Raw genomic sequence first — 15068 nt, 5'->3', positions numbered from 1 at the left:
GCTCGGCCACCCCGCAGCCGAGCTTCGGTTAAAACATATATATATATCTCTATATATCTCGATACTTTTAAACTTTTAAAACTTCAGACAGGCAGGTAGGGAGAGCCGAAGCAGAGGCAGTAATTACCGCTCAGCTCTCACCCAGCCCACCCCTCCGAGAACGGCCCGACGCGCGGTCGCTGTCGCGACAAATTCGACCTGCTGGCACGGCACGGCACGGCACGGCACGGCACGGCTCTGCCTGCCGCCTGCCACCGGCAGAGCACGGCACGGCACGGCACGTCACGGCACGGCACGGCTCTGCCTGCCGCCTGCCACCGGCAGAGCACGGCACGGCACGGCACGGCACGGCTCTGCCTGCCGCCTGCCACCGGCAGAGCACGGCACGGCACCGCAGCTCCGGCGGACGCCGGAGACGGAAGCAAACCTGCCGCCGCCAACCGCGCCCCCCACCAAACGGCGGCTGCCCCGCCCCTTGCCCTTTGACCCCTCCGTTGTCCCAGCGCTTCCTGTTCCCAACCACGTGGGCGCGGCGGGGGCAGCGGCATGGCGGGTGAGGCGCAGTGCCTCAGCTATGCGGGCTGCAACTTCCTGCGGCAGCGGCTGGTGCTGTCCACGCTCAGCGGGCGGCCGCTGAAGATCCGCAAGATCCGCGCCAAGGAGGAGGACCCCGGCCTCCGCGGTGAGGGAAGAGGGCGGGAGGCAGAGGGGCGGCGGAGCCCCGGTGCCGGCTGTGCTGGGGGGCTTGCTGCCGGGCAGGGGCAGCCCCGCACCAGGAGCTGGGGCAGAGCCGGCCCCTTCCAGGCCGGTCCCACCAAGAAGGCGGGGTGCAAGGTGTCCGGGCTGCGTGCTGCTGTCTCCCCTGGGCGCCCCGTACACCCGGTGCGGCCGGCGAGTGCCCGGCGCCGTCTCGGATGGGGCTGGCACGCATGGGCAGCGGGGCTGTGGGAGGAGGAGGAGGCGTGGGAGCCACGCAGGGCGGTGAAATTGGCCAAAGCAAGGATGCTGTCACCTCCCAGCCTTGTTTTGGTGGGAGCCAACGTGCTGCGGAGAGACTTCGTGCTGGCGGCGGCGCGGCTGTACGCTTGGCTCTACGGCAGTGCCTTTCCACGAGTCACGCTTTCTCCAGCGTGGGCCCTCGTGGGCCGGTCCGAAACAGCGCACCGGGCGATTGGGGGTCGTGCTGTCCTGCCCGTAGCCGCCCCGCTGGGACGTGGCTGGTCCTGCCCCCCCCCCGCCCCTGCCCCGCAGGGCAGCTCGGCTGACTCCGCGCCGGGCGTGAGGCGTCGCGGGTGGGGGAGCGGGAGGCGATGCCGAGCGTGGGCATAACCCGCCCGCTAGTCTGCGCGTGAGCTTCGCGGGCAGCCCCGGAGCTGGTTCCTGTCCCTGTAAAAGTGGTCTCTTCGGTCGAAAGTTGCAGAATTCGCTGGCTTTTTCTGCCACGTGCCCAGCGTCGCGTTCTCCGTCTCTTTGTGGGAGCCCCCGTTCCTGCAGCCTTAGTGGGTCAGGGGTTATGCTTTGGTTTTTGTCAGGGTTTTGCCCAAATACGTAGTAAAGGTGAAACATGAAATCCGTTTACTTTGCAGTGTTGGAAGCTCTCAGAAGTGAGGAGTTCTTCGAGGGGAAACCTTGCTTGGGGAGTACCCTCTTCATTCCTGTACAAATTTTACCCCAAAGTAAATTTCCTCATTTAACTGAAGTAGGAAGACAATAGGATAGCGATCGGGCAAGAAACATTATTGTAGTGGTGTTCAGTTATTTTTTGGGCAATGTGTGAAGTTCAGAACAGGGGTAGGACCAGCATAGATGCTGCTGTGCCTAGTGAGGAGACTTCAGCTTATAGCTAGAAATTCTCCCCTGAAGCTGTCAAAACATTTTTGTGCACTTGACTTAACATTTACTGTGACCCAAAGTATTTATTATTACCATGGGATGTTTGATGGTGAACTTTGAGGGGTTTGCCATGTTTTTGAAGGGGTGTTTGAATTTCCTTTTTCAAGTATGAGTTAAAATGTAACTTGCAACTGTAACAGAAAAACAGAAACAACAAGCCCTGATCTGTGTTGATGATTCAACATGCAATTCTGGCTGCTTTTCATGACTGTGACATTTGCAATGAAAACTCTTCTACAGGCTACAGGTTTGTTCTCCAAGAAGGAAATGCGTATTTAGAAGGATGCACTCTTGCACTGGAAGGGGTCCCACTGCTGTCATATAAACTTTCACCATAACAGAGAGCAGAACTAGCATTGTGCAGCTGGGGCATCAACCATATCATGCAAATATTAACAACCTGTAATTTCTGCAGGTAGCTCTTTGGTTTAAATTTTTATTGCATCCTAGAAGCTTACATAGAAGGAAAAATCTGATTACTGTTTAAGAAGTAACACAAGGTTATTGCTAAGGAAGTTCTGCAACCTACCAATTGTTATGCAGGTGCTGTTGGTCCTTAAAACTACCTGTGTTTGGAACTCTGCATATGTTCACATGTTTTCCTTGCTAGTGAGTCTGTACCAGCTTGGGATGCCTAAATAGTAGAACATTAGCATATTCCTTTTTTTTTTGTGTGTGTGTGTGTGTTATTAAATGTTTGTCTTTTCCCGTGTCTCTGAGCCAGAATCCATGCAAGGAATTAGTTGCACATGAACTGCTATAGTGTACACAGTAAGCAAGAAAGTAGGCAATGGGGAGACTCGTGTTTCTCTGGCCTTTATTATGTCAATGACTGTTTTGGAAATGGAAAATTTTAAAGTCTGCAGGTAGCTAATTGTTTGTGAAACAGCTGTGCAGCAGCAGCACTTCACATCTGAATGTCCCCTTCTTTTAAACTAAGATTTTACAGAGAATAATGGGAAGCTATTATTAGTTTGTTGTGCTTAAATACACAGGGTCCCATTTGCTAGGATTTGTATGTTTTGCTTCGTACTGAGAAAAGTGTAAATTGTCAAAGCTTTTATTTTGGGCTTGAAGGATCTCTCTGGCCAGTGTGATCAGAAGTGTCAACTTGTGTCACTTGTTGCGTGCCCCACGGGGAGAGGAGCGTGGCTAGTGTGATGGTCAGATCTGTGGGCATCTCAATTGATCTGAGATGCCTGTAAGCATGGAGGCTCAAATTAACATCTCTGTTTTTAGAGTGAATTGTGTTTTTTCATGTGGTAGAATTGTACCACAAGAAGTTGAAGAGTGAAGGTAGCCTTACCGTCGTGAAAGGAAGGAGAGGGAAAATGTACAAGCATGGTGTCAAAGTTTCTTTTTTTTTTTTTTCCCCCCAGGGATAGATTTAAGCAACGTTAAAATTCTGTCTTTGTTCTACTCCTTAGATTTTGAAGCAAGTTTTATTCGCCTGATTGACAAAGTGACCAATGGCTCTCGGATTGAGATAAACCAAACAGGTGAGATTGGTTTTCTCTTCTTCCTCTGTTCTGGTCTTCTGGGGTCTATCAGTTGCTGCAGTGAAATTAAAGTTTTGGCTTGACAGAGGTAGTTGTTCAGATATCATTGACTGACAAGATCAGAAACAACCAAGCTGAGAAGTTTTGTAGTAATTGGTCGCATGCAAGAAGATTAGTGCTCCACCATAATGCAGAGAGTTAAGGAAACTGTATTGCTCAAGAATTAAAATTTTAGTCATGCCTAGGCTGAGCCTGTTTGTGCTCAGAAAAGGGGTTGGTTTCAGCAAGAAGCATCCCACATAAAAAATTAATCTGGTTCTTGTCCTCTTTTTTTTTTTTTTTTTTTTTTTTTAAAAAAAAAGGATTTTAAGAAATAGGTTTGGTCAGTAAAGCAGATAAACTACCACCAGATATGCCAAGACAGTGATGACCAGATGGTTTGGTGAACATGTAGCTGCTGTGGAGGATAATAATTGCTTGTATCAGCATTTTGGGGATTGCTAAGAGATCCTTGATTTTTGGGCAGGAGGGGAAAGGAGGAGAAATGATACGCAAGACAGACAGACACTCATATGTGCTGGCCCATTTATTAGCTGCAGGCATAGAAATAGCATACTCAAAATAGCATACTCATCTTTCATAAATTCTTCTGTCTCCAATTTGCCTGTATACATCATTGCAAAGTGTCTTTATGCTGCAGTAATGGTCAGTGTGCTGACAGCACTCTCCTTTGTTTTGCTCCCCTGGCACCTTCCCCAGGTACTACCTTGTATTATCAGCCTGGTCTTCTGTACGGAGGCTCGTTGGAACATGACTGCAGCCCCAGTCGTAGTATTGGCTACTATTTGGAAAGTCTGCTCTGCTTGGCACCTTTCATGAAACATCCATTGAAGATTGTCCTGAGGGGAGTAACAAATGATCAAGTAGATCCTTCAGTAAGTAATAAAATCTAAGTATCAGAGGAGGATTTTTTTCTTTTCCTAAAAAAAGATTAGGAAGAAGCGTCTAAAACATGTTGCGTTTTTTTATCATCCCTCACATCCAGAAGTATCCAGTGTTACTGCATCTGCCAGCAAACTCTCTGAATCAAACAAGCATTTGCTAAACTGTTCCCTTTCTGCATCATACTCCAAACTGCAGTTTGTAATCCACCTTTTGGCTTTCAGTTCTATACTGCTTCTCGCCTGGAAACTCCCTTTAAATGTGATGTGAGGCCCTGCTACTGGTTTGCTTCTCCTGTTCTCTTAGAAGTTAGATAGATTGTTTCACCCACTCCACACATATGTTTACTGTAAAAAAAGGAAATTGTCTTTAAAATTTGAATATGACAAGGAAGGAATCTTTCCCTTCTATTGAATACTGGACACAGTTACACCAATGCTGCTGTGAAGCCTTCTTTCTGTTAGAAACAGAAGTCACATGAAAATTATGAAATTACGGTAGCAAAAATATGTGATAAGTCTGTGATTCTTCAGAGATATGCTAGAAGGTATGGTAGTTCAAAGGACTATGAAATGCTTGCCTTGATTTCTATTACTGCCGATTCTGGAAATTATGCCTTTTTAGGCATTGGCCACATGAGCCAATAGAGGTTAAACAATTTTAGTTGAAATAGCTGTGAGAATTTGAGCCAGTTAGTTTGTGCTTGAAGGGGGTTTGCACAGGCGGACAGGTGTTGGCATACATCAGCTGAATCACAGTACCTGACATTAAGTGTAAATAAAATGCAGATAGGAATGCTAAGGAGTTACATCTTAAGTTCATTGTGCTGTAGAAGCACAACTGTAGTTACTGTGACTTAGCTCATGTGAAGTAACTTTTTAAGTGACAGTAACTGAATACCAATTCCTAAAGCTCTTTTAAACCTGGTTTTTGTCTGTTTAACGTGGCTGACTAAACATTAAACCTGGTGCACACCAATAAACTACTTTAAGGAGTTTTACAAGATGTTGTGTATAGCATACGGCTCTGCAGGTTGCTGAGACTAAAAGCGTGAGCTTAAGTGCTACCCTAAGAGATTTATGTGCTTAAGTAAATGGAAACTTGGTTTTAAATTGAATTTGGCTTTTATTTTTCAGTGGGCAGGAGGTGTTTAGAAACTGGGTGAACATTTATTACCTATGCTTGACCAAAAAGGGATGCTTAAATTTGTCTATCCATCTGTACACTTTGTGGCTTTCCAAGGAGAAGCGAGAAGGGGAAACCAATGTAAATATATTGTGAGTAGTTTAAAATGCACAAAGAGTTTCCCCTGCTGCTCTTCGTGTAAGAACCTCTCCAGTCTCAACTTAGTACGTACAATAGTGTCATGGTTTAACCCGTCCGGCAGCTGAAACAACCACACAGCTCACTCCTCTCCCCCTGCCCCAGTGGGATGGAGGAGAGAACTGAAAATAAAAAAAAAAAAATATTAAAACTCATGGGTTGAGGTAGAGACAGTTTAATGAGACCGGAAAAGGAAGATAATGATATTAAACCAAGTGATGAACAGTACAATTTCTCACCACCCAAAGCTGGTGCTCCGCAAGACTCCAAGCTACCCTGCCTGCCAGCCCACTACCCTGTTACATGTGGAACATGGTGTTGTATAGTATGGAATATGCCTTTGGCCAATTTGGGTTAGCTGTGCTGGCCATGTTCCTTCCCAGCTTCTTCGGTGCCCCCCGCCGCCTTGTTGGCAGGTCAGTATGAGAAGCTGGGAAGTCCTTCACTGCTTGGCAACAACCAAAACATCAGTGTGTTATCAGCATTCTTATCATCCTAGATCCAAAACACAGCACTAACCAGCTGCTGGGGAGAAAACAAATTCTATGTCTGTCAAAACCAGGACAGATAGGCAAGGCACCCGCTTATCTGCTTTGGGAAATTTTTATTGTTTTGTAAAAGGGATATCATGTTTTGTAAACGTGTGTCTTTATTTTGGAGCTAGATGAACTCCGTGGGATGTATCCTAGCGTGAGTGTATTCAGCATCTGTCATCTGCAGATAAATGTACAAATTCACATATGTGTGTGAGAAAACATATATCTACATACACATATACACACATATGATCCTATAGCACCCCCTTTCTGCTTGAAAGGAGAAGGTAGTCCTGTCCATCCTCCCTGCTTTCAGCCACACAGTCCTGTGTACTCCAGTACCCCAGACACTTTCCAGAGCTTTCCCTCAGCCAGTTCAACTAACTGGCAAAATGGCAGAGAGCTGTATCCATGCATTTTCTCATGGAAGCATCCACGAGGTAAATAGCAGCAATGTGTCTGCAGCCAAAGAAGTGGGACCTTTCCCTCATGGTAGCAGGGAGCAGGTAGGCTGACCCACTTTCTGAAATCCGCTCTCAGCGCTGAGCTCTCAGCTTTTACACAGCCTGAAAAATACCTGTTGGGTGTGCTTGCTGTGTTGTGGGTTTGAGGTTGCTCTTTGCCAGAGACCACCTTGCCAGGAGGACAAAAGGACATGGCAGATCTCCTGCTATGGGGAGAGTGGAAGTGGTCAAGGCAGGAGGAAGGGCATTTCTAAAGGATGGCTTGTGGAAGGAAAGGCTTCAGCTGAGTTCAGTGAGGCACAGGTCAGGCTGAGTTCCTGCAGTATAAATTGAGTGCATGTTTATGTTAGTGTTTGTTTATATACATTAATAGCCCTCCAGTGGGGTGCAGTGAAAAACTCTTTGACAGCTGGTGAGCACTGTGGCCACTGAAATAGTGGGTAATGTGCACTTGCTCCAAGTTGGATTGGGGTGGTAATAGTGTGTGAGTTATACATCCTAAATGAGTGAGAAGGATACTGGTTTGCTCGCACGTGTCGGGAAGAGACATGGCTTTGGAATATCAGCCTGAACTGTTCACTGGCAGCCTACATTTGCATTATGTTTTTCTGCCTGACCATTGGCAAGACCAGACCATGAATAGCTGTGGGACCAGCCATATGGAACTGGTGTGTAGAGTTGAGGTAGTTTAAAGTTACCCTGTGTAGAGAGTATGTATGTGGGGGGTGTCTTTGTAAAGTGCCTTTTTTGAAGGGCATGGAGGTGGCATACAAATGATAGCTCTTATTTTCCTTTCCCTCTCTACATGTTGCTTTTCTGACAGATATGTAGTACTGCAGTAACCTGGTTTTACAATAATCGTTCCTAATGTTTGGTGGTGTTGTGTCCCCGTCCTCCCCGCCCCAAATCTAGGTCCTTGTCCCCAAAACATAACACTATGTATGGCAGGGATAAATGCTCTTCTGTGCAGTGCTAATGGCTACGCAGGCCAGCTAATGCTTGCAAACCACTAGAAGTTACTTTTCTTTTTCTTTTTTTTTTTTTTTTAAATTATTTCAGATTTCTTTAAAAGAAAAAGGTTTTTATTTATACTAGTTTGTGAACAAGCAATGTCTCTGGGACTTAACAAGTTGTGTGCGTTTGTGGTGAGACATGCCCCCGGTTGTATGACGCACTTGCTTTGGTGCACCTTGGTGTTGTGTTGTCTGCTCTGGAGATGGAATATCTGCCCTTCAAGGGCATCTGAAAGGTGATTTTATGGCTGAGTGCAGGCAAGAGACTAGAAAATATGGTTTTGAGTCTCAGTTCTGCTAATGTCTTGTGATTTCAGTGAAGTACTTAACCTGTCCTGCCTGAACTCATCGGCTAAGCAGAACAGCCTTTTTCACTCCTTCAAGTACTGCGATTACCTTCTCTATTTAGGCCACAAATTTTGAACAGAGACGGTCTCTTATTATGTGTCTGTCTGATACCTGGTAAGTATCATGCCTGGAATTTGTCTGAGGACTAAAAACTATGAAAAGTCTTGAAATTTTTGGAAACAGACAAACCAGACTCGAAATTGAGCCAGCTTCCTAATGCTGGTATAACATGCTTTCTTCAGAGATACAGACTTCATGCCAAACAATTGCAAAAGTGGAAATGGAGGAGGGAAAGGGAGTTCCTAACCTACACAGTGAAGCTTTTCTTTTTTACTGATATGTTTTATTTCACAAGAAAGAGGGAGAAATATTGCGTAACTTTAACTTGAACCAGATCAGTTTGTTGCCAGGGGTAGTCACATGTGTGTACATGTGTGCACATGCATGTTAGTAAAGGTTTTTGCTCTAAAAGTGAAATTTGCGTGATTAATGAATACTATTGAGCAGTTAAATTAAGGTAGCCTGGCTGTAGAAAATATAAAATATATAAATATAAAAAATAATCATTGACTTAGTTGTTGGTTTTTTTTCAAATGAAGACATTCAAATATTGATACTGCCATTAAAAACAACACCAAATGCCTCTCTGTAAGAAAGGAAGTATGTTGGCCAGTAGGATTTGAAAAATGAGCGCTGCAGCATACGCTTGTAGCAGCTACTTGGGCAGCTCTAACAGGTTATTCACAGCTTTGTAGGTGAGGCATGTGCTACTACTTTGTCAGTGACTTGCACTCTGCAAAGCTGAGAGAATGAAAGGCAAGAATTGTGGATTCTGGCTGAAGGCATGGGAGGAGGGTGCTTTTTTTTCTGCCTCCTCAACTGCTGTCTACTGCATGCCTGTTTCCTTCACCTGAATTTAGTTCCTCTTTGGTCATGCTGTCCTGGTCCTGTCTCTCCCAAGCTGCTTGTCTTGGGTGACTCTGTGCTGTTGCACTGCTAAATAATTTTTATCACCTTCAGTAATGCTACTGAAGCTGTAGCAGACGGAAGAAGACAACAGTTACTGTTGTCTTAGGTCAGCAATTAGGAGGAGCAGTGGCAAGGAAAATCCTGCTCAGACCTGGATCTGGTGAGCATCTGTCTGAAAGGATGTACATGGATGATATGTCACCCACTTCAGATTCTTTCCAAGTATTTCAACAGAAGTTACTAGAAGCTTCTGTTTCTCAGATGAGAAGGATGAAGTTCTTCCTGCAAAATCAAGGGCCTGCTCCAAAGGCAAAGGTTCTTGCAATCATCATTTATTTACCTGTAGGAATTTTTTAGCAATGACATAAGAATATGATTTTTTTAATAACTGTGTTCAGAGAAACAAATGAGCTGTTTTAGCTGAACCAAAATAGAAGTAAAAAGAAGGCTGAGGAAGAAATCCAGAATAGGAAATTCCATCTCCCAATAACTTGTTCTAGCAAATGTTTTGAGTAAAGAGGTACTGTGGTAGTCTAAGAGTAGTCAAAGCTGTCTGTGCTGCATTCCCCTGTCTATCCATAGAATACCTAGTATGGAGAAGCCTTGTCTTTGTTAGGCACCTCACAACACAATGATTTTTAAATTACTGACTTACGTAACTTCCAATGAAGAGTCTGCTTTTTAAATTCTGTGTTCTATAGGTTGATATCCTTAAGGCAACAGCTCTACCCCTACTGAAGAAGTTTGGAATTGATGGTGAAAGTCTGGAAATCAAGGTAAGAGAATTTGTTCCTTTCTTTTCTACTACACGTGAAATGAGACTTTTGCACTGCTTCACAGGGCCATATGCTTGCTGCTGGTATCTGTCTCTAGCAGATATCTAGTTGTAGCTACACTAATTTCTAATTTGTCTCTTGTTCTTGGCATGTTTTAAATGGCATACCAGCAACATAGTGATTGAAGATGTGGTAGGACAGAGATGCAAAGGTTATGGGTGGAGAGGGTAAGGAGAAAGTAGTGACTTTTCTTAGCCTCCTAGATCTTTGCAGGCTAAGAAACCTTTTTGCTTTCTTGTTCCTCTTCAGTTCATTTAATTGTTTTTTCCTTCCTCGTGCTTACAGCTAGGGAGTAATAGTAGAATCTTTTGTGTCCTTTCTAAGTAGAGAAGTTGGATCTGTGTTTGGGTGATTGAGATTTGCTTCCAGCTTAAAAAATAGAGGAAAGAAACTTTAAAGACTATACTTTTCGCAGGCCCAATAAATCTGGATGTGGAATAGATTTTTTTTTTCTTTTTAGGTTAGAGAAAGAAACTATAGCCTTTCAAAGTTAAGAACGCTCATGTAAAATGTGTGAAGGCCCTAGCCGCACTATTAGTCTTTGCTTGCTCTGCCAAGCCCTCACCGGGTGCCTGCCTCAACCCTGCCCAGGTCCCAGGACCCCAAGTCATCGTCCCGGACTGTCAGCCCCTGCTCCAGCGACCCCGCACAGGGCCGGTCTCCAGCTGCCCACAGCCCTGCCCTGCCCAGCCCAGCCATGGGCCCCCTGAGCCAGACCCACCTGCCGGCCACGTGCCATCCCCATCCTTGTAGACGTTGGCTGGGGCAACGGGACAGGGTCGGTCTGGCCAGGCCTGTTTGTGGGAGTGAGTTCATTCTGGTCTCCCATATGCATACTAAGCATCGAACACTTCTAGATTTTCTTCAGCAGCGAGGTACAGATTTGCTATTAGAGACCAGTCTTAAGCCAAGGTTGCCTTCCTGGTAAAGATGTTGGGGTTTTGTTTGTTTGATTTTGTTTTGTTTTCCATTGAGACACAATGCCCTGCTGTACTTGAGAGAGGAGGAGAAAAAAAAAAATCAATTTTTGCTTGTAGTTTTGGTGCAAAATCCATTTCTGCCTTTGAGATGTGTTTTTCTCGCCTTAAGTTCACATAATACTGGTACTGATAACATTTTATTATATGTGAAATAAAAGCTGTCCTTTTTGAGTGTATAAGTACATTTTTATGCTCTTTACTAACCAGCCTTTTTTTATCTGTTATTGTTTCTAGATCAACCGGAGAGGAATGCCTCCCAAAGCGGGTGGAGAGATAGTGTTTTCTTGCCCAGTGAGAAAGGTCTTGCAGCCTATTCAGTTCACCGACCCTGGCAAAATCAAGCGCATCAGAGGAACTGCGTATCCTTTTGTTGTTTCTTTGTTTTTCTTCTTTTAAACAAGTTTGCCTTAAAAGAAAATAAGTCTCCCAACCTGAAGTCCCAGAGGTGCACCCAAGTTGCTGATCGTGTATCCAGATAGCACAGGGTGACATTACACACAACTAGATTTCAGGACTGTGTCTCAAAACTGCTGTGTTCAGAACATTGTCTACTGATGTTTTCTGAACAGCAAGCAAATAAAGTTAAATCTGAACAGCACTATTTAAAATCTTTCCAATAGCAAGAAAAGATTAAATACCTTCTATGACATAATGTAGCAGCGCTGAGAGGAATCCTACCTTGTATGTAATTCTAGTAGTAACAAATCTAGTTTTGTTATGCACTAAATAAGTAGCATCTTGGCTTTTAGTGAGACTAGCACACTGTTACACGGGAGCTTAAATCTTAGTTCAGTTATACCTCACTGCACACGCGTAAACTGAGCTTTTTGTTGTGTTATGCAAAGTAGTTTGTTACTTCTTCAGTAATACCATTTGAGATGGAAGTGGAGGAGGCTTTACTTCTGAACAAAGATAAGAGCACAAAATATTGTTGTGGAGTACTCTTTTTGCAAACAGAACTGCACATCTAGTTAATATTTTGGGGTTTTTTTCTTTATTTTTCTCTTGCGGTTTTTATATGGTATCTGTCAAGAATCTGCTGTCACCATAGGAAGAAGGCAGAAATCCCTTACAGACAAGGTATATTAAAGGTTGTATTTCATGGGCTCCTGCTCTCTCTTGAGCATTGGCCAACTTGTAGTTTAATTTGTGATTATGAGAGTCCCAAAGATGATCTGGCTTTGATTACTCAAAAGGCAAGCAGGAACAGGGGCAAGTTTCCTGCCAGAGGTGCAGACTTGCAGCTGTTCCTCCTTTTACTTTATGTCATACCATCATACTTCTGCGTGAGAACAGGACGCTTTGACCTCTGTTTCCAGCTGCAGCATTTGGATGAGTGCAGCATTGCCAAGTGAGAGCAATTTTTCTGGGTGCATGTGCTGTAGAATAAAAAGGAGGCAGCTCATTGTGCTTTTCATAGAATCATCGAATGGTTTGGATTGGAAGTGACCTCAAAGGTCATCTAGTTCCAACCTCCCTGCCATAGGCCAGGACACCCTCCACTAGACCAGGTTCCCTAAAGCCCCATCCAACCTGGCCTTGAACACTTCCAGGGATGGGGCATCCACAACCTCTCTGGGCAACCTGTTCCAGTGCCTCACCTCCCTCACAGTAAAAAATTTCTTCCTAACATCTAGTCTAAATCTGTCCTCTTTTAGTTTAAACCCATTACTCCTTGTCCTATCACTACACTCCCTGACAAACAGTCCCTCTCCAGCTTTCCTTTAGGTCCCCATCAGATACTGGAAGGCTGCTATAAGGTCTCCCCAGAGCCTTCTCTTCTCCAGGCTGAGCAATCCCAACTTTCTCAGCCTGTCTTCATAGGAGAGGTGCTCCAGCCCTCTGATCATCTTCATGGCCCTCCTCTGGACTCTCCAACAGCTTGATGTCTGTCTTGTACTGGGGACCCCAGAGCTGGATGCAGTACTCCAGGTGGGGTCTCAGGAGAGCAGAACAGAGGGGGAGAATCACCTCCCTCGACCTGCTGGTCACGCTTCTTTTGATGCAGCCTAGTTAGCTTGCAGCACAGTTGGCTTTCTGGGCTGCAGGCATGCATTGCCGGCTCATCTTGAGCTTCTCATCCACCAACACACCCAAGTCCTTCTCCTCAGGGCTGCTTTCAATACCTTCATCCCCCATTCTCTGCTGATACTGGGGATTGTGCTGGACCTTGCACTAGGCCTTGTCGAACTTCATGTAGTTCACATGGGCCCATCTCTCCAGCCTGTCAATGTCCCTCTGGATGGCATCCCTTCCATCCAGCGTGTTGAATGCCCACACAGCTTGGTCTTGTCAGCAGACTTGCTGATGGTGCATTCATTCCCACTGTCCATGATGCCAACAAAGATGTTAAGCAGTGCCGGTCCCAGCACCAACCCCTGAGGAATGACACTTGTCACTGATCTCCACTTGGACATTGAGCCATTGAGCATAACTCTTTGAGTGCGTCCATCCAGCCAATTCCTTATCCACTGAGTGGTCCATCCATCAAATCCATGTCTCTCCAATTTAGAGACAAGAATGTTGTGTGGGATGATGTCAAATGTTTTACACAGGTCCAGCTAGATGGCATCAGTTGCTCTTCCCTCATTCACCAATGCTGTAAGCCCATCGTAGAAGGCCACCAGCTTTGTCAGGGATGATTTGCCCTTAGTGAAGCCATGTTGGCTGTCACCAATCACTTCCTTATTTTCCGTGTGCCTGAGCATAGTTTCCAGGAGGATCTGCTCCATGATCTTGCAGGGCACAGAGGTGAGACTGACTGGCCTGTACTTCCCCAGGTCGTCCTTTTTATGCTTTTTAAAAATGGAAATTATGTTTCCCGTTTCCAGTCAGTGGGAACTTCACCAGACTGCCAGTACTTCTCAAATACGATGGAGAGTGGCCTGGCCACTTCATCCGCCAATTCCCTCAGGACCGGTGGATGCATCTCATCAGGTCCCATGGACTTGTGCACGTTCAGTTTTCTTAAATATTCTCAAACCTGATCTTCTCCTACAGTGGGCAGTTCTTCACTCTCCCAGTCCCTGCCTTTGCCTTCTGTGACCTGGGCAATGTGGCTAGAGCACTTGCTAGTGAAGACTGAGGCAAAAAATTCATTGAGTACCTCAGTCTTCTCCATACCGTGGGTAACCAGGTCTCCCATTAATTACATTTTGGTGGTGTTTGTCATGGTCTTTCCATGAAGGAAGTAATTTCCTTATGCCCCTGTCTGCCCCTGTAGTAACTAATTCTATCCTCTGTTTCTGTGTGAAAGAGGAAGCGATGACCATGGCTTTAGTGCCATCTTTCTAAATTGATGTTAACACACAGTGCTATTCTGGGCTACTTTGAATGGATTCAATTGATGTATGTGAACTACAGTTTTTTAAACTTCCACTTTAGTTTTTCCTGGGCTTTTTCTCAGGGATAAAGGTTTGCCTTTAGTAAGCCTGATGAAAGGTAGTCTCATTTTAGTTTAGCCATTAAGTGGTCCTTCAAGCCAGTAGAAAACAAAACATCTGGAAGGATAATTGCTTAGGTCTTCTATGTATGCATTTTTGTCATTTCCACTGAGCAAATCTGCTTCCTTACAGCTGGGGAGCTTGTGTTGCAGCAACCTTTTATAGTCATCCAAAGTACTGACTGCACCAACTGTGCAGAACACTCTGTTTTTTTCATTATTATTTACTGGTTTTGCCCTTAACATGTTAAAGCTTTTGGTTTACGTACTCCACAAGAGAATGCAATAGAAATTTGTAGAACATGGAAATTCTCTTCTGACAGCTGGGAGATTTGTGAGTGTGTTTCTTTGCATTGCTATGTGCGTCTAGGGGCAGATGGGTTGTTAAATGAGCATGAGTCTGCATCACAGTTGGGATGGAATTTGGAGCACAGTGTCCTTCGTACATTTGAAGATATGTTGGAAATATCACTGAAGCAGCACCTGAGTAACAGGGCACAAAGGCAGTTCATCTCTTGTGTACTGTGAGGAGGTGGGTTGGGGTGAGCAGGAAGGCGGTAATTTCTTCACTGGAACTACTTTCGGATGCTGAGTGACTGGAGAACCAGTGAACTGCAAAACAGTTGGAGAGAGCAAAAGTATTGGCTTTTAGCCTTTTAAAATTATTTTTTTCTTTTGTTAAAATATTTGTCTTTAATTTCATATACCAAATTTCTCCCTAATAGATAGGATTTCTTGCTAATTCAGTGAAACTTCACCCATCACCATCTTTTAATAGTATATGAAGAGCAGAACATGCAGGAGTTCCTCCATCATAAGAAAG

General features: G+C 44.9%; 1 protein-coding gene across 1 annotated transcript in view; it reads left to right on the top strand.

Annotated features, from left to right (window-relative positions):
* The first annotated feature begins 506 nt into the window (after positions 1–506).
* RCL1 (RNA terminal phosphate cyclase like 1) overlaps positions 507–15068 on the top strand; it is a 30577-nt gene continuing 16015 nt past the window's right edge. The window contains exons 1-5 of the mRNA XM_075741045.1: positions 507–682; positions 3321–3392; positions 4152–4327; positions 9689–9763; positions 11038–11162. Of these exons, the coding sequence (XP_075597160.1) occupies positions 547–682; positions 3321–3392; positions 4152–4327; positions 9689–9763; positions 11038–11162 (584 nt within the window). The 5' untranslated portion in view covers positions 507–546. The remainder of the gene's footprint in view (positions 683–3320; positions 3393–4151; positions 4328–9688; positions 9764–11037; positions 11163–15068) is intronic.

Source organism: Balearica regulorum, chromosome Z (assembly GCF_011004875.1).
Source record: "Balearica regulorum gibbericeps isolate bBalReg1 chromosome Z, bBalReg1.pri, whole genome shotgun sequence".
NCBI classification, from domain to species: Eukaryota; Metazoa; Chordata; class Aves; order Gruiformes; family Gruidae; genus Balearica; species Balearica regulorum.
This window is presented reverse-complemented; position numbering and strand designations above follow the sequence as displayed.